Source organism: Zootoca vivipara, chromosome 17 (assembly GCF_963506605.1).
Source record: "Zootoca vivipara chromosome 17, rZooViv1.1, whole genome shotgun sequence".
NCBI lineage: Eukaryota > Metazoa > Chordata > Lepidosauria > Squamata > Lacertidae > Zootoca > Zootoca vivipara.
Genome location: NC_083292.1, coordinates 34,576,393 through 34,600,693, shown reverse-complemented (window position 1 = coordinate 34,600,693; position 24,301 = coordinate 34,576,393). Strand labels below are relative to the sequence as shown.

The 24,301-nt window shown below is 48.0% G+C and overlaps 2 protein-coding genes across 4 annotated transcripts in view; both read right to left on the bottom strand.

Moving 5' to 3' along the window:
* Positions 1-4,327, bottom strand: part of CRTC2 (CREB regulated transcription coactivator 2) — a 40,300-nt gene extending 35,973 nt beyond the window's left edge. The window contains exon 1 of one of the 2 annotated variants that reach the window (XM_035098512.2): positions 4,037-4,327. In XM_035098512.2, the coding sequence (XP_034954403.2) occupies positions 4,037-4,279 (243 nt within the window). In that variant the 5' untranslated portion in view covers positions 4,280-4,327. The remainder of the gene's footprint in view (positions 1-4,036) is intronic. The other variant, XM_035098514.2, reaches the window with a different exon arrangement.
* A 6,021-nt stretch (positions 4,328-10,348) lies between these two features.
* SLC39A1 (solute carrier family 39 member 1) lies at positions 10,349-23,845 on the bottom strand. Of its 2 annotated transcripts, none has more exons than XM_035099050.2 (4): positions 23,728-23,845; positions 15,443-15,807; positions 13,238-13,368; positions 10,349-12,551 (listed from the first exon to the last, which is right to left on the bottom strand). In XM_035099050.2, the coding sequence occupies exons 2-4, from the start codon at positions 15,639-15,641 to the stop codon at positions 11,862-11,864; spliced, it is 1,020 nt and encodes a 339-aa protein (XP_034954941.1). In that variant the 5' UTR covers positions 15,642-15,807; positions 23,728-23,845; the 3' UTR covers positions 10,349-11,861. The 2 variants fall into 2 exon arrangements, with proteins under 2 accessions (XP_034954941.1, XP_034954942.1); XM_035099051.1 differs by having other exon boundaries at positions 23,617-23,746.
* Between the last annotated feature and the right edge of the window lie 456 nt (positions 23,846-24,301).

Here is a 24,301-nt window from a genome sequence, read left to right as displayed (position 1 = left end):
GTTCCTTAGGGGGAAAGGACATCTCTTCCATGTCAAAGTTTACCGATTCACCCTCCCTTCCCCATGACACATGCACACTTTCAGAGAATCGTAGAGTTGGAAGGGACCCCAAGGGTAATCGAGTCCATCTTCCTGCAATGTCTCGACTAAAGCATCCATCAGACGGCCATCCAACCTCTGCTTAAAAATCTCCAAGGAAGGAGAGCCCACCACCTCCCGAGGGAGTCCATTCAACTGTCAGAAAGTGCTTCCTGGTGTTTAGCTGGAATCTCCTTTGTTGTAACTTGAAGCCATCGGTTTGGGTCCTACCCTCTGGAGTGGAAGAAAATAAGCTTTCTCCATCTTCCATGTGGCAGCCCTTGAGATATTTGAAGATGGCTATCATATCTCCCCTCAGTCTCATCTTTACCAGGCTAAACAAACCCAATTCCCTCAACCGTTCCTCATAAGGCTTGGTTTCCAGACCCTTGATCATCTTGGTCACCCTCCTCTGCACACGTTTCAGCTTGTCAATCACACCATTTCGATTCACACAAATGTGGTTCAGCAGAAGTCAAACAAACTTCGCATATATGTGGGATGTCATTATGAAAAAGAGTGGGCTGAATCCAATTAATTTCCACTCAGGGAAAACCAACTGAAATCAATGGAGTGAAGTTAGTCATGTCTATTCACGTCTTAATTTCAGTGGCCTTACTCTAAGCAGATGTAATGTTGGATACAACCCTATGTAAATTATAACAAGCTCCCACATAACGGGGAAAACAATCCATGTAAATTAATTCTCAGCTGTCTGGACAGCTCAGGCTCATTTCTCCTCCTGACCTGTCCAGTGACATTCTCAGTGGATCCTCCAACCTAGTGGCCCAACACTGGGAAGTCACCCAAAGTCGACAGGATGAAGACTCCTGGGAATTGTAGTTTGCTAAAGGTGCCAAGAGTCATTAGGAGACACTCCCCATTTCCCTCCCAGAGCTACAATTCCCACAATTCCCTGGGAACAGGGACTGATTGTTGACCCACTTTGGAAATTGTAGCTCAGAATTCTTGATAAACTACAGCTCCCAGGATCCTTTGTGGGAAGCCATGGCTGTTTAAAGTGGTATCGTAGTGTTTTAAATGTATGCTGCAGGTGTGGCCTTGGTGACACGGGCTTGATCTAACATGACAAGCCTTCGCTGGAAACAGAGAAGCACTTCCTGAGTGCCACTCTCAAGTTCCCAAATCTGTACAGATCCTAGGGTGCGTAATACACATGCAAGGTAGACTCCTGGCACAGAAATCCACCAGGGCTCCAGCCTGACCCAACCTTGGCAAGTGATACCAACTCAACTCGCCAAGACAGCGGCATCCAATGTGCCCCTCCACCCCCGTCAAGGCCAGGCCGCTGTTTTTGCGTTTTCTCATCCTTTGCCCAATCTAATTTTAACCATCTCCGGGGAGCAGACTTTCCCCCTCTTTCCCGTGGGAGATTGTTCCAGATCTGCGGAACGAAAAGAAGAGGGGGGGACCTGCCCAACATTTTGCCTCGAGCACTACAGAAGCCAGAGAGAAGATGACAACTTTATCAGCATATTCCCCAAGCATCATTCAAGGCAAAACTCTTTTTTTTTAAAGCCAATTGTCGAAATAATGTTTCCTAGCTGGTTATGTATCTCCAGGTGTTCACCACATTTCACAGCCCTAATCATGATCAGGGAGAGAATCACGCAGGAAGAGATATGAATGAACCAACGACCTCAGCAAGTCTGTCAGGACAGCCTCATTCCTCCCTGGAAACCCCAAAACAATGGTAGGAGGAATCTCAAGCAAGAGGATTTCTGTTAGAGAGGGGATGGAAGAACCTGCCGCCCTGATATTGCTGGACTACAACTCCCATCAGTACTGCCTGTCGGCCATACTGGGTGGGGCTGATGAGGCAGTTTCCAGAAGACCAGAGAGTCTGCACTCAACGTATAAGAGCCAATTTTGACATGTTCAGCCTAGGATATTCAGTTGTTAAAATATTGAGAGATTTATGAGTAACACAGAGATACTGGCATCAAGTCCCCTTTCTGCCAGCGAGGCCTGAAGCTTGTTCTCACTATGCTGCTTAGATCTGACGACCTCATCCCTCCGTGAATGGCAATTTATGGTTAATACACCTGTGCACACTTTATATCCCAAGTGCCCTCTCTGTCCATGTTGGATAGACCAGTTTGCCCTATCCAAGGGAAGGGACATCTGCTTTGCAGGTTCAATCTCTGGCATCTCCAAGTAGGACTGGAAGAGAACTCTGTTTGAAATCCTGGGCAGCTGCTACCAGGCAGGGTAGTCAATACTAAGCAAGATTTATCAATGGTCTGATTCAGTAGATGGCAGCTTCCTATGTACCAGTCTGTGAGGAAGATTTGCACTGATGCTCATCAAAATCTGTAGCCGATTTCAGCAGTTAAGCATTCTGTACTGTTAAACACAGCGGTTTCCCCATCTAGCCCACCTACCCTATTACAGTACATCCCTCCCCAGATTCTTCCTCTATGGAGTGCTCCATGCCATTACCCAATCAGGCCAAACTCTACCTATTCTCTCCTCCTCCCTCACCCTTGCTTTTCCTTATGTGAGTGTTTCAATAACCCCCCCCCCCTTCCCTAAACAGCGTGCCTCCACAATTGGTCTCATCAGTTCTAACATTGATCTTGGGGAAAATGGGAACCCTCAGCCCTGAGAATACTACTCTTCCACAATTCCCCTACACTGTGTTAGCCCACTAATGACACCCACCTCAAATACAGTAGGCCATACCCCTAGATAAGGTCCCTCCATGACCTGATTCATTCACAACCCACTCTCAAGCCATTGCTCTCCTACAGACAGTTCCACCCTCATTTACATCCTAAGCCAGCAGTTTCCAAACATTTCATCCCAGCAGACCACTTAAAAATGGCTCAGGGTCTCAGCAGACCACTTAATGGCTTTCTTGCGTGTTGTGGCAATTGTAATGTGCTATGCTGGATGCTGGATGATTCCTTAATAGTATTTCTTACAAATTTTATCATATTGCAATTTGAATTCCACAGAACTCCATCGATCGGGCAATGAACTGGAGATTCCACAGAATTCAAATTGTAATGCAAGAGAATACACTATAAGAAATATAGTGGGTAACCTTCCAGGGGGTGGGTAGGTTGCATGCAGTTGGTGGAGTGTGTGAACTGAGGCAAGGAGTCTGGTGCAGGGGTTAGACTAAGACTTGGGAGACCAGGGTGTGAATCCCCACTTGGCCATGAAGCTCACTGTGTAATTTTGGGCCAGTCACTGCCTCTCCGCCTAACCTACCGGTAACTCACAGGGTTATTGTGGAGGAAGAGACCCACGCAGGCCTCCCTGAGATCCTTATTTATCTATTAGAAAATACTGGTAGATAAATAAGACAGCACCCAACACACTCTGTTCTCCAATTCACATCCTTACAGCCACCACCATCTCCCCCAAGGCGCTTCCATGACCTCCTCTCAGCACCCCCTCCCTTTATGACCCCCATGACCCCCAAAAAAGCCCCCCCACCTCTCCCTTTCACCCATTTACACACTTCCACCCCAACTCTTCAACCAAGAGACCCAATGTCATTACCACCACCCTCCTATCTCACACACCCATCTTCAACTGAGGGTGCCCCCCATGACCTCACACCCGCCTAGTCCAATCCACGCTCTCCAACTCTGCCATTGGCTCCCCACCACCCCGGTTCCCCCCTCGCCCCATCTTCACACCCATCCTTAACTGATGCTGCACCCCAGGACCTCAACCAATCCACGCCCTCCCCTTCCCAAGTCGGTGCCCCGTCATTGGCTCCCTTCCCACCCCGTTCTCTCCCCCCCCCAAGACCGGATGTCGCTTCCCCCGTATATCTGCCCCTCACCGGAAGTCGGTTCCCCCATTCCTCCGCAGCGCCCCCTCAGGGACGGACCGGCCGAGGGGCAGGCGGGCAGGGAGGCGGCCTTTTGCCCTCACATTCCCCGCCCCCCGTTCCGTTCTCCCTCCTCGTCCTCCTTACCCGTGTGGTGCCCAGCTCCATCATCACCTCCTCGAAGGCCGCCGTCTCCTCGGCCTGCCGCTGCTTCTGCAGCGCGATCTTCTCGCTGAACTTGCGGGGGTTGGACGCCGCGGCGGCGGCTGCCGCGGCCGACGCACCCACGACGCCCCCCGCGGCCGCAGCGCCGCCCGACGACGAGGAGGAGGAGCCCGGTCCGGCTCCCGCAGCCGCCGCCGCCGCGGCCCCGGAGCCCGATGCCGCCATCTTGGTCCTCCGCCGCCGCCTCCTCCGCCTCCTCCTCCTCACAACCCTCCCTGGCCCGTGAGAGGAGCGGCGGGGCCGCGGCCTTCCCTCCCTCTCTGCGCTCGGCCGCGGGGCACGACGGGAGAGCGAGTTTGTTTACTTGCCTCACCGACATGGGGCGCGCGCGGCCGAGGAAAGGCGGCGAGACTACGGTTCCCGGCGCGCCCCTCGCGGGCGATGGAAGGGGTGAGAACGCTCCGCCGCAAGGGACGACGGGAAGTGGAGTCCTTTCGGCCATAAGGCGCCGGCCCAAACAGGGGCAGCGGGAACTACCTCTCCCGCCATGCGCCGCGCGGACTCGGCTTTGGGTGCCCCCGCCCCTCCTGAGGAGATTGGCGCATACTTTAATTTGGTGCGGGGTTAGAAACGTAATGATATTGATTTTAGAAGCTCCTTTGGGCCGATTTAGAAGCTCCTTTGGGCATGTAAGTGCTGTATAAATTATTATCACAGATTACATTTGTGAGGTCAATTTCAAAGAAATGACGCGGGCGTGCCGCTGAGCATGTGCAAAGTGCGTTTTTCTTAAATAATTGGTTTTCTTTTTTCACTTCTGTATACCCATCTAACGAAACAAGTCCCAAACAACAAGTAGAGACTTATAGACACAGGCTGCAATCGGTGTTCGAAATTCCGCAGGCGGGTTTCGCTACTGGCACGGATCCAGTTGCAATTACATGAAGATTTTTGGGCGCCGGGTTGGCGACCACAGTGTAAAAACCTCTGCCTTTGTCCATAGTTAATTCAATTTCCATTGTGTGTGCTGCTTTTTCTTGCATGTTGGGACAAATGAAATGTAAGAGTAAGCTATAGTCAAGCATTGTCGCATTGTAAGGGACCCCAGGGTCATCTAGTCCATCCCCATAGCAAATAAACATTCCGTTGTGTCAACTGTAACCTAGAGCTAAGGTGCGATTTGGTGCCTAGCTTATATATCCGAGTTTCTAACACTGGCTGCAGTTCTAGACACTTGACTTACCTAAATCCACAGGTGGGCAATACCTATATTAGGACCAACCAGTGTCACAAGCTTTTTTAATTTTTTATTTAAAAAACCAGAAAAGTACAACATCCAGCTTCAGAACTACAGTGGTACCTTAATTTGTTCTGGAGGTCCGTTCTTAACCTGAAACTGTTCTTAACCTGAAGCACCACTTTAGCTAATGGGGCCTCCTGCTGCTGCCGCTCCTCCACTGTGCGATTTCTGTTCTCACCCTGAAGCAAACTTCTTAACCCGAGGTACTATTTCTGGGTTAGCCTGTAACCTGAAGCGTTTGTAACCTGAGGTACCACTGTATCGCCAAGTGCGGGTTTTGGAGTTAGCCTTTTTTTGAGTTTTTGGGGTGGCTCACAAATATTACTTTAAAGCTGGCATTGCCAACAAGGTGAGCTCCAGGTGTTGCCAAACTACAACGCTTACCCCTGAAGATCTTGGTGGGCGCTGATGGAAGTTGTAGTCTCACATCACAATGGCATTGTGGCTGTTATTCTGTATCACTTGTGGATACATATACAGTAGATACGTATAAATATAAGGCAGAGAGAAATGGAAATGTCAAAATTCCACCTACGTTGCAAACCACATCACCCTTAGGCACTATTGCTTTCTGTTCCTTCATCAGAGATGCCTTCAACAAGTGTAAAGTGATGCATTTTGGCACAAAAAACTTGTACTTTTCTGTACAAGAGGTAAGATCAGATTTCAAGGACAGGCAAACACACTTTGAGATAGGAAGCAGGGCCAGTGAGGGGCATGGCTTGGGAAGAGGGGGTGTGGCCTGGGAAATATTCCAAGGGCCAGATAGAAAGGCTCGGAGGGCCACCCTTGGCTCACTGGGCCTGGGGTTCCCCACCCAGCAGAACTTTATATAAAGGAGGGGGAGGAGGAACCTCGCAGAAACGTGCTTGCAAACAGCATTAAAGGATTAAAAATCAGAGGGGATTTCGCTCAAAGGGAAGCTGGAAAACGAGCAGATTGCAAAGGCAAAGGGGATCAGCACAGATCCTGCTTGCAGAGGCGAGAGCAGCCGAAAAGCCAGGGACGGCAGGAACAGCATCTGCCCCAAGGCCAGGACGCGCCAGAGAGTACACGAACTGGAACATTGCAAGCCAAACAAGGCACGTATCTGATTGTGCGGCAGACGACCTAGGAAAGTGCAGGAGGAGGACAGGACGGCCCGTGCAGAGGAGCAGCAGCCAGGACATGCTGCCAAAACCCTTCCTTGGCAATTTGGAAAACTCCCAGGGAAGTTTGGGGGCTGGTCACCGTCTCCAAGCTTAAGTCTACCATGCAGGATTGTTGTGAAGAGGAAAGTGAGCACCCTGAAGACAGTGGCCACAGTGGGGGCATAGCCATCTCACTCAATGGCTATGCCCCCACTCCCAAAATGAGATAGATTTTCATCATAGCAAAAAAATAGTAATACTTTGTTCTACCATTCTTTGGGAAGGTGATCAGGAACAAGGAGCTCAGCTGAGTTCTGAAGCGCCACCTCAGGGGCCCTGTTCAATTTCCTTCGGGCTGGAGCCTAAACATATTTCCCAAAATCTTAAGGACTGGGAACTTCACCTCTTTGTGTGTGTGTTTTTAACGAAACAGAAAGCCACAACACAAGCGGATGGCGCGGTGTTCAGAGATGCCCAGTTCTACACCCAAAATGAATTCCACATTCACCCCTGCGTAACAAGGGTTGGATCCAGCTAAGTGGACCTATAGCATTTTATCTAATGTGAGTCCTACCCAGAGTAGTCCCACTGAAATTAGTAGACATGACCAAGGCACCATCTGTACTATACCACTGTCATGGCTTCCACCAAAGAATCCTGGGAATTGTAGTTTGCTGCGGGTGCTGAGTGTTTTTAGGGCTGCATTTCCCAGAGTGGTTCAACACTTCCCAGGAAACCCACAGAATTGTAACACGGGAATAGGTTCTCCTAACACTTATAGCAAAATACAGTACGGTGCCCAATTTTTTTGGGGGGGGGAGCCCTGACTTTAAAGTGACATGACACTGCTTTAAACTTTTTAAAAGCAGAGGTTGGATTGCCATCTGTCATGGATGATTTAGCTGAGATTCCTACATCGCAGAGGGTTGGACTAGATGACCCATGGGGTCCCTTCAGATTCTACGATCTAACACACATGGTCAAGCCCATTAATTTGACTTGCTCCAAGTAGGATTACCATTGGATACAAGCCTTCAGTTTCTTCCCTAGAAGAGATTTTAGCACCACCAACCCGCTCACTCCTTTACAGGCCGTTCTGCTTTCTCACTACCAAGTCCATGGACTCAACAGAAATTTCACAGAAGAAAGCTGTGTTTTAATGAAGGCAGCATGGGAGAAACAGACACACTGTGGGTGGAGTAAAAAGCCTTTTCTTTGGGCCGCTCCATTCCCATCTCATTAAGCAATTTGGCACGGTCAGACCCATCCGTGTTTTCATCTGGCGAGAAAGGAATGCAAGGGAGCATTTATTCCAAGGGCTCCGTGCGAAGGAAGGATTCCGCTTGCCCGCCGCCCACATCCTTTCATCAAGACCCTCTGCGTAGAAAAATCCCAAAAACTGCCGCAAAGAAAGAACGTCAAAGCAGCCAACTGGTGGTGCTTGGCCAATGGCAAAACGGAGAAGGCAAAATAATTGCTGCAAGCCACCCAACCCATCCCATTCTTCACAGGTCAAACCCAACCAAAGAGCCAGCCTTGTTGGATAGCGTAAATGCGGCTTTGGAAACGGCATCTTGGCAGAACCACAGCATCCTTGGAAACTTAAAATGGGGATTCCTTCCCCGGGAGATTGGTCAACCCATCTTATTTATTCTGAGTATTTGTATTCCGTTCTTCAGCCAGAAAGGCTCCCCGAGTGGCTTGTGTTCAACCAGTTATAACAAAACAGTCCTGCCCTGCAGGCTTAACATTTTTAAACAAAACAAGAATTATCAAACTTGGGCACCAATTCTTAAACAGTTGTTCTCATGAAGGCCAGCTTCTACTGTTGAAGGCTAGGAGGTGCCTGGTGCAGCTGCTCTTTTGGGAAAGCTGATGGGACGAACTCTCCTCAGCTCTCCTGAATCATGGAATTGTAAAGTTGGAAAGGGACCCCCAAGGGTCATCTAGTCCAACCCCCTGCAATGTAGAAATTTTTCGCCCAATGTGGGACTCAAACCCATGATGCTGAGATTAAAAATCCCATGGAGCAAGCTTCTGCTCTGGAGGACTGGACTTCAGCCAACGTTCAAGTTACAAGAAAGGAGATTCTGACTAAACAGGAAGGGCTGACACTAAGAGCTGTTTGACAGTGGAATAGACTCCCGTGAACAGTGTTCGAAACTCCCATTGTTCTAGGCGCATTTTGCGACAGGGAATGTCATCAGCATAAGCCGTTTCTGAGCTCTGGACACAGTACTGCGCCTGAGATTTCAGATTAAAACTGCATGGTGGAAGGGGAGGACTTTTTTCTGCCTCCCCACTTCTAGCTACTCTCTGAAGACTGGAGAAGAGACCCTCTTAAGAATATTAGGGGGTGGGCAGGGGAAGGACTAGACCAGGCATGTCCAAAGTCCATTTCGAGGGCCTAATCCGGCCCCCGTGGCAGTATATCTCACGCATGTTCACTTCATCAAATCTGGCCGTCTTTGGAAAAAGTTTGGGCACCCCTGGACTAGACCATATGAAAAATGAACATGCTTTAGCTACAGTTCATTCATTTTCAGCTTTGTATTCTTGTTATAAAAAAGTGCCTAGATATTCCAGGTTTAAGGTGCCATTTAGCTCCTAGCTTTCGTTTCTCAGTTTCTGTCACTGCCCATGAGAGGTTGTGGACTCCTTGGAGGTTTCTAAGCAGAGGTTGGATGGCCATCTGTCCTGGATGCTTTAGTTGATATTCCTGCATCCCAGGGGGTTGGACTAGATGACCCTTGGGGGTACCTTCCAACTCTATGATTCCGAGATTTGATGCTCTACTGACTGAAGGGAGAGGAGACCTGATGGAGCCGGCCTGTCATCTTCGCCAAAAAATAGCCACAGGGAAGGGAGGGCATTTTCAAGGCATATACGAGACATCCGTTTCTCATTCTCACCCTTCCAAAATCCCTTGCAGTGCTGTGCACATGGGAAGGAGGGTCCAGAGCGGTGGATATTTTGGGGGGGGAAACGGGACGGCGACTGCTATACGCCAAGTTAAGAAACTGTATGCGGAACCTCCGTTTAAAAACCGCTCTGGATGTCGAAGCTGCTTTCGTTTCCACCCGCCGCCCCCGAGTATTTTCCAGCCAGCAAAAACGGCTTGGGTCGTGGGCGTCTCAAGTGCCCGCCAGCCTCCGAGAGACAGGAAACGGTTTAAAAACAAAAGCTGCTCAAGTCAACAAGCAATCGGTACCGAGCATTCGCAAACGCCTTAATGCAATCAAGGGAGGTGGTCTGATCACTGAAGTTCCACTTTTAAAATGAAAACATAACCTATTTTATGCCTGGGGAAATTTGTTCCGAGTTCAACGTCTCAGTTGTTTTTTGTCTGTAGTCATCTCAACTGGACCCTGCAAAGGCCTGTGGCTGCAGCTCCACACTTGTGGTAATTCCAGAGCTTGGGGCCCTTACACTAGCCCAGAAACGACCCGGTTCTGAAATTCAACAGGGGCGGACCCCTATGGAAATTTACAGTTGCTGGCTAACATAATCATAGACCACCACCACCCCACCCCACCCAGGTATGCCAACCCAATGCAATGCAAGAGTCTTTTGCCCAATTTCTCATGCACCAAACATAGGTCTATGTTCTGTTTACATCAGGCCCATGAGTTTAACCTCCTGTTAATACAGGAACAGGGAACCTGCAGTTCGCAAGGTCTTGCTGGATACAACACCCGTCATCCCCGACTAGAACTGACGTAAGTTGCAGTGCAAAAACTTGCATGGATCAAAGATTCCTCATCCCTGATTAACAGAACAAGATTCACAGACACACAACCAACGTTCTGCACTTTGGCCTGGCAAAATGCTTCTGCGCAACTCAAAAATATAGACGCCAGCAGGTTGATTCTAAAACATGTCAGTTTAATGAAAGATACCTCCTAGATGATTCTCTCTGCATCAAGCAAGCTTACAGCAGATTCACGAACACAGCTATTTTACATTTGTCTCTCTCAGCCTCACATGCTTCAATGGAAGAGAATCATTTCCCCAATAAAAGCTGTGTCTGCGTCAGTTGATCCACAACACTCGTTTTGCACAACTTTCACTTGAGCAAAATCCACAGAATTGCCCCACCCCACCCCGGGCAGGTGAGAAAAAAAAACCTTTGGCACTTAAGACAGGAATTGCAAGAGTCGCCCCCCCCAAAAAAAAACAACACCAAAGGTGGCCCCGAAATGTTCCCCTGCAAAGTGCTTGGCTGGTCAAGGAAAGGAGGCAACCAAAATGTAAAAAGTGTTTGACTCACTCAACCCAACCAACCACACGGTACAAAACACACACACACACACACACTACGGTTGGTGAGCCCTTTTGAAACAGTCAAGGCACCAACATTTTAAGGCAAGACGGTTAACAAGCTGTGGAGGTGGCAGAGAGGTATTTTGGCACCAGAAAACCAGATTTGTTTTTGTTTTTAAAAGATACACACACTGATTTGTGAAACATGGCAAAGGGTTGCATACAGCAAGAGTCCTGGGTACATTAACTTTGCGGTATCAACCACACCAGAAAGGGTGTTGTTGTGCAAGGAAACGCATAAGGAGGGGTGGTGACCACTCAGTTGCTCGAAAGACCATGCGACCAGCCGGTGCAACGATATTCCAATCGCACAACAGTTGTGTTGTTATTCCCCCAGGGCACAGCATTCGAACTCTCCCCCCTTGCTCCAGCATGCAGAGGACGACAGATAAAGCCAGACTGCCCGTTTCAGAGACCTGCTTAAATTCTTAAAACCCAGGGAAGGATTATCAAGCCGCCACCCCCACGCCAAATTTGGCCATGGTTATATTTTCATAGCTATGTACTCACAAGAGGGTGTGAGCACTTAACACCCCACCAGACCACTCTGACCTTGCGCCCAACTGCAGTTGCCCCAGGCAAGCAGGACTAGAGCACAGCCTGAGATTGTGGGAGCAGTCAGAGGGCAGGTCTAAAACAGCGTTCCTATTTTCAGAGGAAGGGGGTAGAATCTTTAAAAAGGAGATAAGCCTGTCTATCTCAAGTTTTGGACCTGGGTTCTAACGTATAGGAACCCCACAGCAGGGGGAAATCCACAGAGTAGGATGAATTCTGGAGGGGATAACATAACAGGAATAGCGTGTGTGTGTTGTCGCCCTCTCCATGTCACCGGACTGTCTCTGTTTTCTGCTATTTTTGCCTCTGAATGGAGAGCGTTGGGGATGTCTGTTAAAATTATTGCTTGCCTGCCTTGGGTTCAACCTCCTCCCTCGAGTTTCTGAAAGTCAAAGCCCTGCGCGGTTTGGGTCCGAAGGGATCCGTGAGTGAACTTAGGACACAGATCGAGGGCATCTCTTCACCCACCCAACCATACCCATGCTCCTCCTCCTCCTCCTCAGATCTTGATGAACAGGATGCTGGTGACGAGTGCAAAACCTGCCAGGAGGACAATGACTTTGAGGATGCGCTGCTCAGAGGAGTTGAGCTCGTGGGGCAGGATCTCCAGGAAGGTGATGTACACAAAGGTGCCGGTGGCCAGGCCCTCGAGGACGCAGCGTGACAGCTGGTGGAGGGCTGCCACGGGGGTCTCCGTCAGCACCACGCCCAGCCCGATGCCCAGGGGGGACATGATGGCGAAGAGGACAAGGCAGGCCGCCACCACGCGGGGGCGTAGCCGCCCCTGCAGGAGCTTGAGGCTGAGGCTGAAGGCGATGACGCCCTTGTGGATCAGCAGGGCCAGGCAGATCTCCAGCGCCTGGGCCCCCTCCTCCTGCAGCCCCACAGCCAGCCCCTCGAAGACGGAGTGCAGCGAGAGGGCCAGGAGGAGGACGACCGAGCGGATGGCCGAGTGGGCGTTGAAGTCTACGTGGACGTGGGGGCGGTCCCGGCCGTGCTGGTGCAACAGCGGCCCGTCAGGCCAGCTGTGGTCCTGGATGGAGGCAGAGGGGTTCGCGGCCGAGCCAAGGAGGGCCTGGTTCTCTTCCAGGGATCCCGCCGGGTCTTTGTAGGCCAGGACGATCTGCTCCAGGACCAGGACTAGGAAGAAGCCCATGGCCAAGATGAACTCTTGCAGGGGGAAATGGAGCTGTGGAAAGGAAGGGATAGGTGTGAGCACGGAGTTGGAGGCATAGGTTTGCTATGGGGGACACTTACTTGCATGCCAAACATTCAAAGTACAGCGATAACTTACAGTGCCCTAGAAGAAAATGTGATGAAAATTATGTATAGATGGTATCTAACACCAACTAAGCTTGCAAAAATGTATAGAGCAAGAAATAAGGAGTGTTGGAAATGTAAAGAAAAAGAAGGGAGTTTCTATCATATGTGGTGGACTTGCAGAGAGGTAAAAGCTTACTGGGAAATGATATATAATGAGTTAAAGAAAATGTATAAAAACACCTTTGTTTTAAAAAAACGGAAGCCTTTATGTTGGATATAGTGGGGGAAGAGATACCAAAGGGAGATCAAAACTGTTTATGTAACTGTTTTTAATCTGTGATATTTTAATGTATTTTGCTATTTGTTGGAAGCCGCCCAGAGTGGTGGGGGAAACCCAGCCAGATGGGCGGGATATAAATAATAATAATAATAGAAAAACAGCACCATAAATCAATATATCGCGATGTTTAGCCGGTGATATGAAGTTGAAAACCAGGTATCACCCAGCCCTAACAAACAGTAAAAGACTCAGCGTTTTTGATGAGTAAACGCAATATAAATCCTTTTCATAATAGACAAATAACTGGTGGCAAAATCTGGGCCTTCGCTCACCGTGACTCTCAAGTTGTTGAAGGCCTCATTAATACCGGCCAGGTAATCAGGGATCAAGTCCAGGAGACACGTAGCCAGGAAGACACCTCCAGCGAAACAGCTCACCAGGCTTAAAACCTTCCTTCGGGAATCTGTTGAGAGAGCAAGAAGCATCAGAGCAGGATATAGGAGAGAGGAAAAGATACCGGGGTTGGGGGCGAGTGGGAAGAATAATATTTTAGTGCTGGTCTGAAATCGCCAAGCCTAGCCTTGCTTCATATCGGGCTACGGAAAGCCGCAGGCAACAGCTATCTGACAAGGCTATGCTTTTTAAAACAGTATCAGGAGACTCTTAATCTCAGGGTCATGGATTCAAGCCCCATGTTGGGACAAAAAGATTCCTAAATTGCAGGGGGCTTGTCTAGATTGCCCTTGCGGTCCCTTCCAACTCTACAAATCTATGATGGCTTCCCCAAAGAATCTTGGGAAGCGTAGTTTGTTAAGGGAGAGCCGATAGGGGACACCCCTAATTCCCCACCCAGAACTACAGTTCCAAGTTCCCCGGGAAGAGGGATCGATTGTGAAAACGCTGTGGGAAGTGTTGGTCCGTAAGGGGAATAAGGAAGTCTCCTAAGAACACTCGGCACCCTTAACAAACTACACTTCCCAGGGTTCTTCAGAGGGAGCCATGACTGTTTAAAGAGATTTAAAGGGCTAAAGGTGTGGCCTTAGCAGTACTAATTATTATTATTATTTATTGTGAAAATAAAAAAAGTTGCCCCAGGCACCCTGGGCAGCATCCAACAAATTAAAACACAGAAGGAATAATTAGGATGTATAAAGCGGAAGTGCCAGTCCCCAAGCCTAAGAATTGCAAAACAGCTGGGGGAAAGAGCTGTAGCCGAGCGGCAGAGCCCAAGGTTCAATCCCCGGGAACTCCAGATATGGTTGAGAAAGACTCCCTGGCTAAAACCCACAATACTGAGCTAAATGGAGCCATGCTCTAGCGCAGGCATAGGCAAACTCGGCCCTCCAGATGTTTGGGGACTACAACTCCCATCATCCCTAGCTAACAAGACCAGTGGTCAGGGATGATGGGAATTGTAGTCCCAAAAACATCAGGAGGGCCGAGTTTGCCTATGCCTGCTCTAGCGTAATATAAGACAGCTTCTTCTGTTGATATTTAAAACCAGCCATTTGCTCAGAACCCATGAGGACCAGGAACTTTATTTCCAAGGAGAGGGCCATAGGTCAGTGATGGAGCGCTTGCAAGAGTCTCTCGGTTCCATCCCCAGCTAAAGGGCCGTGGAGATTTGTGCCCCAGGCTTTTTAGACTTGTGTACTATCTGAAAACAAAGGGACGCATTGGTTCCCAGGTGTGAAATATATTGGCATTATTTTCAGCTCTCCTACCCCACTATGGCTGCTAAACTACTCTGGGAACTTTAGCTCCGGGAGGGGAACAGCGGGCTCCTTAGAACGCTCAGCTCCCGTAACAAATTGCAACTCCCAGAATTCTTTGGGGGAAGCCATGACTGTTTAAAGCGGCTTCATGGCGCTTTCAATGTATGGCCTGAGGAAGAAGCTGAGAGGCAGTGGACAGGTTTTAAGTACTGAGGTCCAGCTCCGAGGGCCTTCTGGCAGTTCCCTCCCAGCGAGAAACGAGGTTACAGGGAACCAGGCAGAGGGCCTTCTCGGCGGTGGCGCCCGCCCTGTGGAACGCCCTCCCATCAGATGTCAAGGAAACAAACAACTATCTGATTTTTAGAAGACATCTGAAGGCAACCCTGTTTAGGGAAGTTTTTAATGTCTGATGTTTTATTGTGCTTTTAATTCTGTTGGGAGCCGCCCAAGTGTCTGGGGGGCCCGGCCAGATGGACGGAATATAAATAATATTTTTATTATTATTATTATTACTATTAAAGGCAGGCAGATGTTGTTTGGCTGGCTGGGGTAAGAGGAAGGTTAGCACAGCAGTGCCCCCAAAGTGTAGAAAATCGCCTACTGTACAAAGGTAAGATTTGCATTCACTGCTCCCCACACTGTTGCCTCTGGCTCCACCCACCATTGATAGGTGGCCCCTGCAAGGTCGCCCAGAAAGAAATGCGGCCCTCGGATTACAAGAAGACCTCTCCATGCCTTAACTAGCCATGGGGGGGGGTCATTCCTACATCCCACACGCTACTGAAACAGGAGTCCGCAAAGGCTAATTCACCATCCTGTTACCTGAGGAGCTGGTTGTGGCTCCCGGCCGCCGGAAGACCCACAGAGGAAGGAACCCACACAAGAGGGTGACCACCAGCAGCAGAGCCAAAGAGCCCAGCTTCACCTCCAAACCCGTGGCGGAGCGGAGAGCCACCACATGGGCGTAAGGCTCCCACACCATCTCTTCCAGCTGCGTCTCGGGCCTCAACTCGGCGGCCATCGCTCCGGTGCAGGGCTTCCGAGCCAACTCCAGGCTGTGCCCACAAAGCCCTTGTGCTTAACCACCGTGCAAGTCAGCGGAGGGATCCCTCAAGCTGCTACCATCATCTTCATTCCCCGCCGGTTTTTGGACACCCCCGAGGGATTTGGGTTCAGGAGGTGTCGTCCTGCAAGGAGGAAGAAAAGACAGTGAAGTGGCGCTAGGAACCAAACTGAGCTGGGATTGAACGCATTGGCAGGGGGGGAAGCAGTTTCAAGGGGCACCAGCAGGGAACAGAAACACTCATTTTGAAAGCCATTGCTGTTGTAATAATAATAATAATAATAATAATAATAATAATAATAATAATAAATAATAATAATCCACCCTTCACCCTAAGGGGCCAGGGTGGGTCACAACAGTTAAAACACAATGTGAAAACAGTTCAAAACAGGGGCACTCAAACTTTTTGGGGTCACTGCCCCCCTTGGTTCCATAAACTCACCCCCAGCGCTCCCTGCCCTGCACAAAAAGCATTATTCAGAATAGCGGTTTCCACAACCCACTAAGGAAGATAAGAGCACAATAAAACTTGAAACAGGAACAATTACTTGCACAATTACTGTACTCAAAAGCCAGTTACAACTATTTTGTTAATCAATTCAACCAAACTGATGATCCAGTGATACCAGCTTTGCAAAGTCTTCAGCTGCCCCTCTGCGTCCCCCTTGCCTCTTAGCACCCCCCCACTAGGTAATCCCACCACTGGTTTAAAACAACTGACGACACAGAAACAAGGTGGGTCCTAAAAATAGGAGCTGTGTGGTGTGACAACCAAAGTTTTATTTCCTCCCCACTCCAGGAGCATCACAGGCACTGAGGAAAGCGGCCTTGCACCAAGTCAGGCCATGGTTCTATCTAGCTCAGTAATGTCTCCACTGACAGGCAGCAGCTCTCCAGGGGTTCAGGCAACAGGACATTTTTTTTAAAGAAGGAAAAAAGTGGAAAGGATTTTAGAGGGGCACAAAAACTATTTGACCTCATGGCATTGTTGCAGGGCAGTCAGAAAATTACGGTAGAATATTGTCGAAAGGTGCATTTATTTCAGTTACGCAACTTAAAAGGTGAAACCAATACATGAGATAGATGCATGACATGCAAAGCAAGATATGTCAAGCCTTTATTTGTTGTAATTGTAAATATGAAATGTAATAGCGATGTTTATTTTTGTATTACTGTAACTATTTGTTTTATTACTATGGAATTTCCAAAAGAAAGCATTTGTAAAAATTAAAAGAAAATTAAAAAATAACAAGTTGCATTACTGAAATAAATGCACTTTTCGACGATATTCTAATTTTCCGAGTTTCGTGTGTGTGTGTGCACACCATTTTGGGAGGGGGTGGTCATGAAAAACTCATGGGGCACAAGACATGCATCTCTTTTTCATGGCCTCTTGACACTTGAGGTGTCTATTGTTAAGGTACACCCTATCCTTGCAATTGTTGTCAATGTTTGTATCTTAAACCGTGCTGAACCACCCTGGAACCTAAGGGTGAAGGGCGGTTGCCAAATCCAATTCTTAATACTGTAAATAATAAGTCACCCCTAAAGGTAAAAGGTAAAGGGACCCCTGACCATTAGGTCCAGTCATGACCGACTCTGGGGTTGCGCGCTCATCTCGCATTATTGGCCGAGAGAGCCGGTGTACAGCTTCCAGGTCATGTGGCCAGCATGACAAAGCCGCTTCTGGCAAACCAGAGCAGCACATGGAAACGCCGTTTACCTTCCTATTTATAAATATACTTACCTATTTATCTACTTGCATTTTGACGTGCTTTCGAACTGCTAGGTTGGCAGGAGCTGGGACCAAGCAACGGGAGCTCACCCCGTCACAGGGATTCGAACCGCCAACCTTCTGATCAGCAAGCCCTAGGCTCAGTGGTTTAACCACAGCGCCACCTGGGTCCCTTACACCCCTACACTACACCAAAACAGCCCTCCAAGAGGAATTGTGTTGAGATTCTTAACCAGCGCAAGACAATGGAGATACGTTCAACAAAGTCCTGCCCAGAGAAGCCCTGTTGAAATTTATTTCCTTATTGCAATTATCTCCCCACCTTTTTTCTCCGAGGAGCTCAAGGTAGCCGACATGGTTCTCCCAGCTCCTCATTTAATCCCAACAGCCCTGTGAGGTAGGTTGGGCTGAGAGGCAGAGACTGGCCCAAGCAAGCCACGTGGCCGACTTTGGGGGATTTGAACCCTGGTCGACTCTACAAATCTCTGAGCTGTATCCTACACTTCCTTATTAGCAGCTGTGACTGCTTAAAACAATTTTTATTTCGTTTTCTTTTCTGTAACTCATTAGTTGTTACTGGAATTCAATTGGAAAAAAGAAAAGATGTCAAGCTGAACTGATGACCCCCCCCAGCTCTAGAGTTGCTCTCTGTAAAAAAACAAACCATGCTTTTAAAATTAGCCATCTCCCACCATCAACAGGCATTCCAGGAAAGAAAATGGATTCCCCTTTTCCCCTTCTGCTGTCCACAATGGGGGGGGGGTACTAAAAACTAAAAACCCAAACAACAGGGGGAGGAGGGAGAGAGATCTTTTTCCAGCGTCTCCCTTGCTGGCACTAGAAAGGGCAGATTATGGATCAGCAGATCCTAAACCGTATTCTGGGAACTTCCTGGCCTCTGTTGCTGTAAGTGAGTCATGAGGCCGACATATTCCGGTAATGTTTCTCCTGCCCAAACGGGGGGGGGGGGGGAGCAGCTTTCGGACTCCGAGATGCGTTGACTGCTGCTACTGCTGCAAAAGTTGCACAGCGCCAGGACTCTGGCCGGTTCAAGAGGACAGCAGAGCCCCCCCAGGGAACCCAGTTCCCCCGGGAAACGGTGTCTCGGAAAGAGAGTCTCCTGCCTACAAACTGGGGAGAACAGGGAACTTTTCCAGAGGTCAGATGCAACAGTCCCGTGTCAATAAAGAAAGCAGCCAGCCTCCCAAACTAACCCTTCTCTGGATTTTTTTACAATGCAGTGCTCCATCCAGCCTAGACAAGTGTACAAAAAGGCACACACTAAACTAATAATAAATACCTTTATTGTCAATGTGCAACCTGTGTGCAATGAAATTAACCGACCCCCCCCCCCACAAACATTCAATCTCATTGCACTCTGTGTGCTTGTCACACAACACACCAACCCCAAAAGTCAGTTGCACTACAGTATATTATTTTCCGTTTAGCAGCCTAATAGCCCACGGATAGAAACTGCTTTTCAGCCTGTTGGTATGACTGATTATACTTCTTTTTCTCCTGCCCGAGGGTAGAAGATTACAGTGGTACCTCGACTTATGAAGACGATCCGTTCGGCGGCACTCTTCATAAGTCGAAGTCTTCGGTTGTCAAAGCGCCTGTTCTGCGCATGCGCGATTTTGCGCTTGTGCGGAACACGCGCAACAACAAGACTTCTGGGTTTGCCGACTTCGGAAGTCGAAACCTTCGGAAGTCGAGTCATTCGGATGTCGAGGTACCACTGTAAAGAGGTGCTGGCCGGGGTGTGAATCGTACATCATACATACAATAGAATATGCTTGTTCGTATGTAATGCTTCTAAGATATATTTGCATACAGTGCTTTTAAAGTTTCTCAAATATCTCAAATTCTATTCTCTGCTGTATTAAATGTGCATTCTGGAACTGAACCCCTTTGTAATATTTTGAAATCTTTACAACATTTTATTTTCCTGTTAATTATGCTGCTTTGTGGGTGTACGGTATATATAGGACGTTCTTCAGTAATGTTCTATTCTGGATTGTTTCGTTTGATGTTTCAATGTGTTGTAAAACCACTTTGAGAGTTTTCCTTTAAGATATAAAGCAGCATAGAAATGAAATAGCAGCAGCAGCAACAATACCATATTGGCCTGAATATAAGCCTCACTTTTTTTCCCCTAAATTCCGACCATGAAAAGTTTAAGTGTGGCTTAAATTTGCGACCTTACAAAAATTGGCTTTTACAATATTGCTGCTGAAACAGACATAAGGTAAAATGGAACGGGTGTGAGTGCCTGCGGAATTTTAAGGGAGCGGCTTATATTTGGGTATTATCCCTTTTTTTTCCTTTAATTTTAAAGGTGCTGCTTATATTCTGGCCAATACGGTAATAATACAGTATTAAATTATGGAGACCCGCCCTGGGACCTTAGGGTGAAGGGCAGGTAGTAAATCAAATTCCAGAGAGGCCAGTTAGCTGAATCTGGCTCAGTGATAGCCAGAGTGGTGTAGTGGTTAGAGTGCGGGATTATGACCTGGGAGACCAGGGTTCGAATCCCCACTTGGCCATGAAGCTCACAGGGTAATCTTGGAGAGGCTAGTCACTGCCTCACAAGGTTGTTGTGCATATTGAAGGAGGAGAGGGGGAGCCAGGCATGCCACTTTGAGCTCCTTGGAAGAAAAAGTAGGATATAAATGCAATTAATAATCATAAGCACCAGAGGGTCTACTTGGAGTATAATTATACACCACTCACTATCAGCAATGCATCACACACACCACTGTTAATATTGCATAAGAAAAATAATGCATTAAACCAAAGAAAATGTGTTGCTTTCTAGAAAACACTTAGAGGAGTTTTTGTTTACGATGAAGAAGTATATAAATTAATTGCATTAATTTGCAAGGCCCTTAACAACTTGGGTTCAGGGTTCCTCAAGGACCTCCCTGGTTCCTTATATCTCTACCTGATCCGAGTGGGGATTCGAACCCAGGTTTTTCCCAGGTTAGGCCCAGCAAACTAACCACCACATTGAAATGTTATACTTCTGGTGCTTAACTTTTTATTCCAGGAGAGATTTTAAACCATTTCTGATTTTTACGGTTCGTTTTTAAACAGGCTTGCTCATTATTGTCTTTGCTGAACTTGATGTACCCCTTCAGAGGGAATTGCGATAAAGCGGTATGTGTATAAATTGTCAACATAGCATAAATAAACAAACAAACCCTGTTAAGTAAATAATAATAAGTGCATTTACTAGTAAAAATACAATATTCCAAACAAGCATTATATCAAGGGAAATGACTTGCAAAGTGTGCATTGTCAGGCAAAGATTTTATACAAAAATAATAATAATTCAAACTAAAATGTTGGTGAGTTAATATAAGGACCTAAAAAATAATATCCCAAACTGAAATGGAAATGTAGAGCTGTGAATTTAAGATTGGAAAAACAAATACTGAAATTGCCAGATTCACTTTTTCCTCATCTCTTATCAGCTGTCTGGCTGCACAGACCACAGTCATCAAAAGAGGAAGGGGGAAAGTTACTGTAATTCTGCCTCGAGTCTAAGCCAACCTTACCAACAATTCAGGTGTTTTGGACCACAACTTCCCACCATCCCTGACCATGCGTGTTGGCTGAGCAAGTAACAACAACTACTACTACTATTATTATTATTATTATTATTATTATTATTATTATTATTATTTATACCCTGCCCATCTGGCTGGGTTTCCCCAGCCACTCTGGGCGGCTTCCAACAGAACATTAAAATACAATAATCTATTAAACATTAAAAGCTTCCCTAAACAGGGCTGCCTTCGGATGTCTCCTAAAAGTCTGGTAGTTGTTTTTCTCATTGACATCTGCTGGGAAGGCGTTCCACAGGACGGGTGCCACTACTGAGAAGGCCCTCTGCCTGGTTCCCTGTAACTTGGTTTCTCGCAGTGAGGGAGCCGCCAGAAGGGCCTCGGAGCTGGACCTCAGTGTCCGGGCAGGACGATGGGGGTGGAGACGCTCCTTCAGGTATACAGGGCCTCTGAGGGCTTTAAAGGTCAGCACCAACACTTTGAATTGTGCTCAGAAACACACTGGGAGCCAATGGAGGTCGTTTCAAGACCGGTGTTACATGGTCTTGGCGGCCGCTCCCAGTCACCAGTCTAGCTGCCGCATTCTGGATTAGTTGTAGTTTCCGGGTCACCTTCAAAGGTAGCCCCACGTAGAGCCCCACATACCGGTAGATAACCCTGCCACTGCATTTAGCATTTATGGACTGTAGTCCAAATAAATGGAAACGTGATCCAAACTGGGGCAGATCCTTTCCAACAAGCCAGCATGCATGATGCTTGGCCAGATTCTGCCAGGTGTGGGGCAGAGGTGCACAGCACTAATTCCCAGAGTGGTTTAACAATCAATCCTTCTTCAGCAAAAGTCATTGTGGTGCAGTGGTTAGAGCAGCACACTAGGACCGTCACTGCCTCTCAACCAAACCTACCTCACAGGGCTGTTGTGGGTAGTAGAGGAGGAGAACCATGTACTCCTTGGGGGGAGGGGAGGAAAGTGGGACATAAATGCAATAGAGAAATAAATTGGGAATTGTAGCTCCGGGGGGGGGGGTCCTCCTACCAACTCTCAGCCCCCTTAGGTCAGGGTTTCCCCTAAAAAATCCTGGGAGCTGTAGTTTAAGGGTGCTAAGAGTTGCTAAGAGATCTCTATTCCTTCCCATACTGTACTTGCAATTCCCAGAGAGGTTTCCTGATCAATCCCTCTTCCCAGAGTACTCTGAAAACTGTAGCTCTATGAAGGGGAAAGGAGGGTGTCCTAAAAACTCGCATCACCTTTAGCAAACTACAGCTCCCAGGATTCCTTGGGGGAAGCCATGGCTGCTTAAAGCAGCATCAAAGTGCTTTGAATGTGCAGTATGAGTGCGACCTAAATCCTGAATTTAACGGATTGAAATTAGTACAGTGGTACCTCGTGTTACGTACGTATGTTACGAATGTTTCGGGTTACGTGCTCCACTAACCCGGAAGTAGATGCCCCTTGTTGCGAACTTTGCCCCATGATGCGAGCGGAAATTGCGCTCCGGCGGCGTGGCAGCAGCGGGAGGCGCCATTAGCGAAAGCAGTTTCAAGCAGTTTCCGGTTATGAATGAACCTCTGGAACGGATTAACTACGTAACACGAGGTATCACTATAATCTCTTCTTATTTCGGCAGGTATATCCCAAAGTCAGATAGAGCTAGATGCAAGAAAGGCTGAAGATCTCAGTATGCTTCGTGGCTGAGATATATTAATCGCCAAATGGCACCTTAAACCCAGATTATGGTTGCCACAGCAGAATGTCTAGGTGCATTTTTTCGAAATATTGTTATTGTTACGGTATTATTCGTTTCATTTCTATGCCACTTTATATTTTAAAGGAAAAAAATCTCAAAGCCATTCACAACACATTAAAACATCAAATAAAACCAATCCAGAATAAAATGATCCTGGGAACTGTAGTTTACCCCTTACGGAGCTGTGATTCCCAGTACCCAGTACCCTTAACGACAGTTCACAAGGAGTACAGCCATTAATGGACCAAACATATGTCATGTCTAGTAATATCAAGGAGTCTAACTCAAAGCAGGGCTAACACTGAATACAGTACAGGCTTTATAAGGATTAATTGAATTTTAGACTAAAATTTGGTGTGTATACACACATACCTGGGAGTAAGCCCCATTGAATTCAACAGGCTTTACTTCAAAGTACATGTTTGAAAGAGAAAGGCCTGTAGCTCAACGGTAGAGCAGCTACTTTGTACACAGTAGGTCTCAGGTTAAATCCCCAGCTCAATTCTGTTACAGCTAGGAAAGGCTCCCTTCCTAAAACCCTGGAGAACTGCTGCCAGTCCGTGTTGGACAATACTGAGCTAGATAGACCAATGGCCATATTAAGACTGCTTCTTATACTCCTATTTTGTACCATGAGGACTGGAATCTTACAATTATTTTTAAGGGAGGGGGATAGTTCTGTACGCTTGGCATCAAGTCCCAATTCCAACCCAGGTAGAGCGGGGGAAAGGCTCCTTCCCTGAAACCCTGGAGAGCCCGCTGCCAGTCAGAGCAGACAATACAGAGCTAAATGGGCCGGTGCAAGATGGGGCGATGCAGAAATCTTACACAACTACCATCATCAACCACCCCCCAAAAATAGGAGGCTAAGGGGCAGAGACCTGTCTATAGACCCGTATCTCGCCAGCCTCTGGAAGCGGAAAACTCTGCCCGGGCAGCCCCCGAAGTCCCGCTCCAGCCCTCTCGGCCTTGCTCCGCGACGCTCAACTCACCTCCTCCGGCCCCGTCGCCTCCCAACTCAACACAAGCTCCGTGGGAGTCGGGACGTTCCAAAAGGCGGGGCGATGAAAACAAGAGAAGTCCACCACCACCACCGCTCGGCCAATGGGAACGTCGGCCCAGGCGGCCGTGTCACAGGAACATTCGAAAGGGCGGGGCGCGGAAGAGGAAAAGGAGCCCGGTCGGCCAATGGGAGCCCCGGTGACGCTTCTCCGGTGTCTGGGCGTTCGAAAGTGGGCGGGGGGGGGAGAAGAGGTCCTGTGTAGCGCTCTTCTCAACCAACGGGAACTTGAGGAAGGCGGGCAGAGCCATATGATTTGAGCCAATGAGAAGGAGGCAAGCGTTGGCTTTCAAGTTTTCCCTTTCCCGGACAACAACAACAACAACAACAACAACAATTATTATTATTATTTATACCCCACCCATCTGGCTGGGTTGGCGGCTTCCAACAGAATATTAAAATAAAATAATCTATTAAACATTAAAAGCTTCCCTAAACAGGGCTGCCTTCAGGTGTCTTCTAAAAGTCTGGTTTTTGTTTTGTTTTGCTATACATTCACATAAAGT

Coding starts and splice junctions, on each gene's coding strand:
- SLC39A1 (XM_035099050.2), bottom strand. CDS start 15,641: ATGGCCGCCGAGTTGAGGCCCGAGACGCAGCTGGAAGAGATGGTGTGG. Junction 13,369..15,442: donor AGCCACAACCAGCTCCTCAG/GTAACAGGATGG, acceptor CTCTCTCAACAG/ATTCCCGAAGGAAGGTTTTA. Junction 12,552..13,237: donor TCAACAACTTGAGAGTCACG/GTGAGCGAAGGC, acceptor TCCTTTCCACAG/CTCCATTTCCCCCTGCAAGA.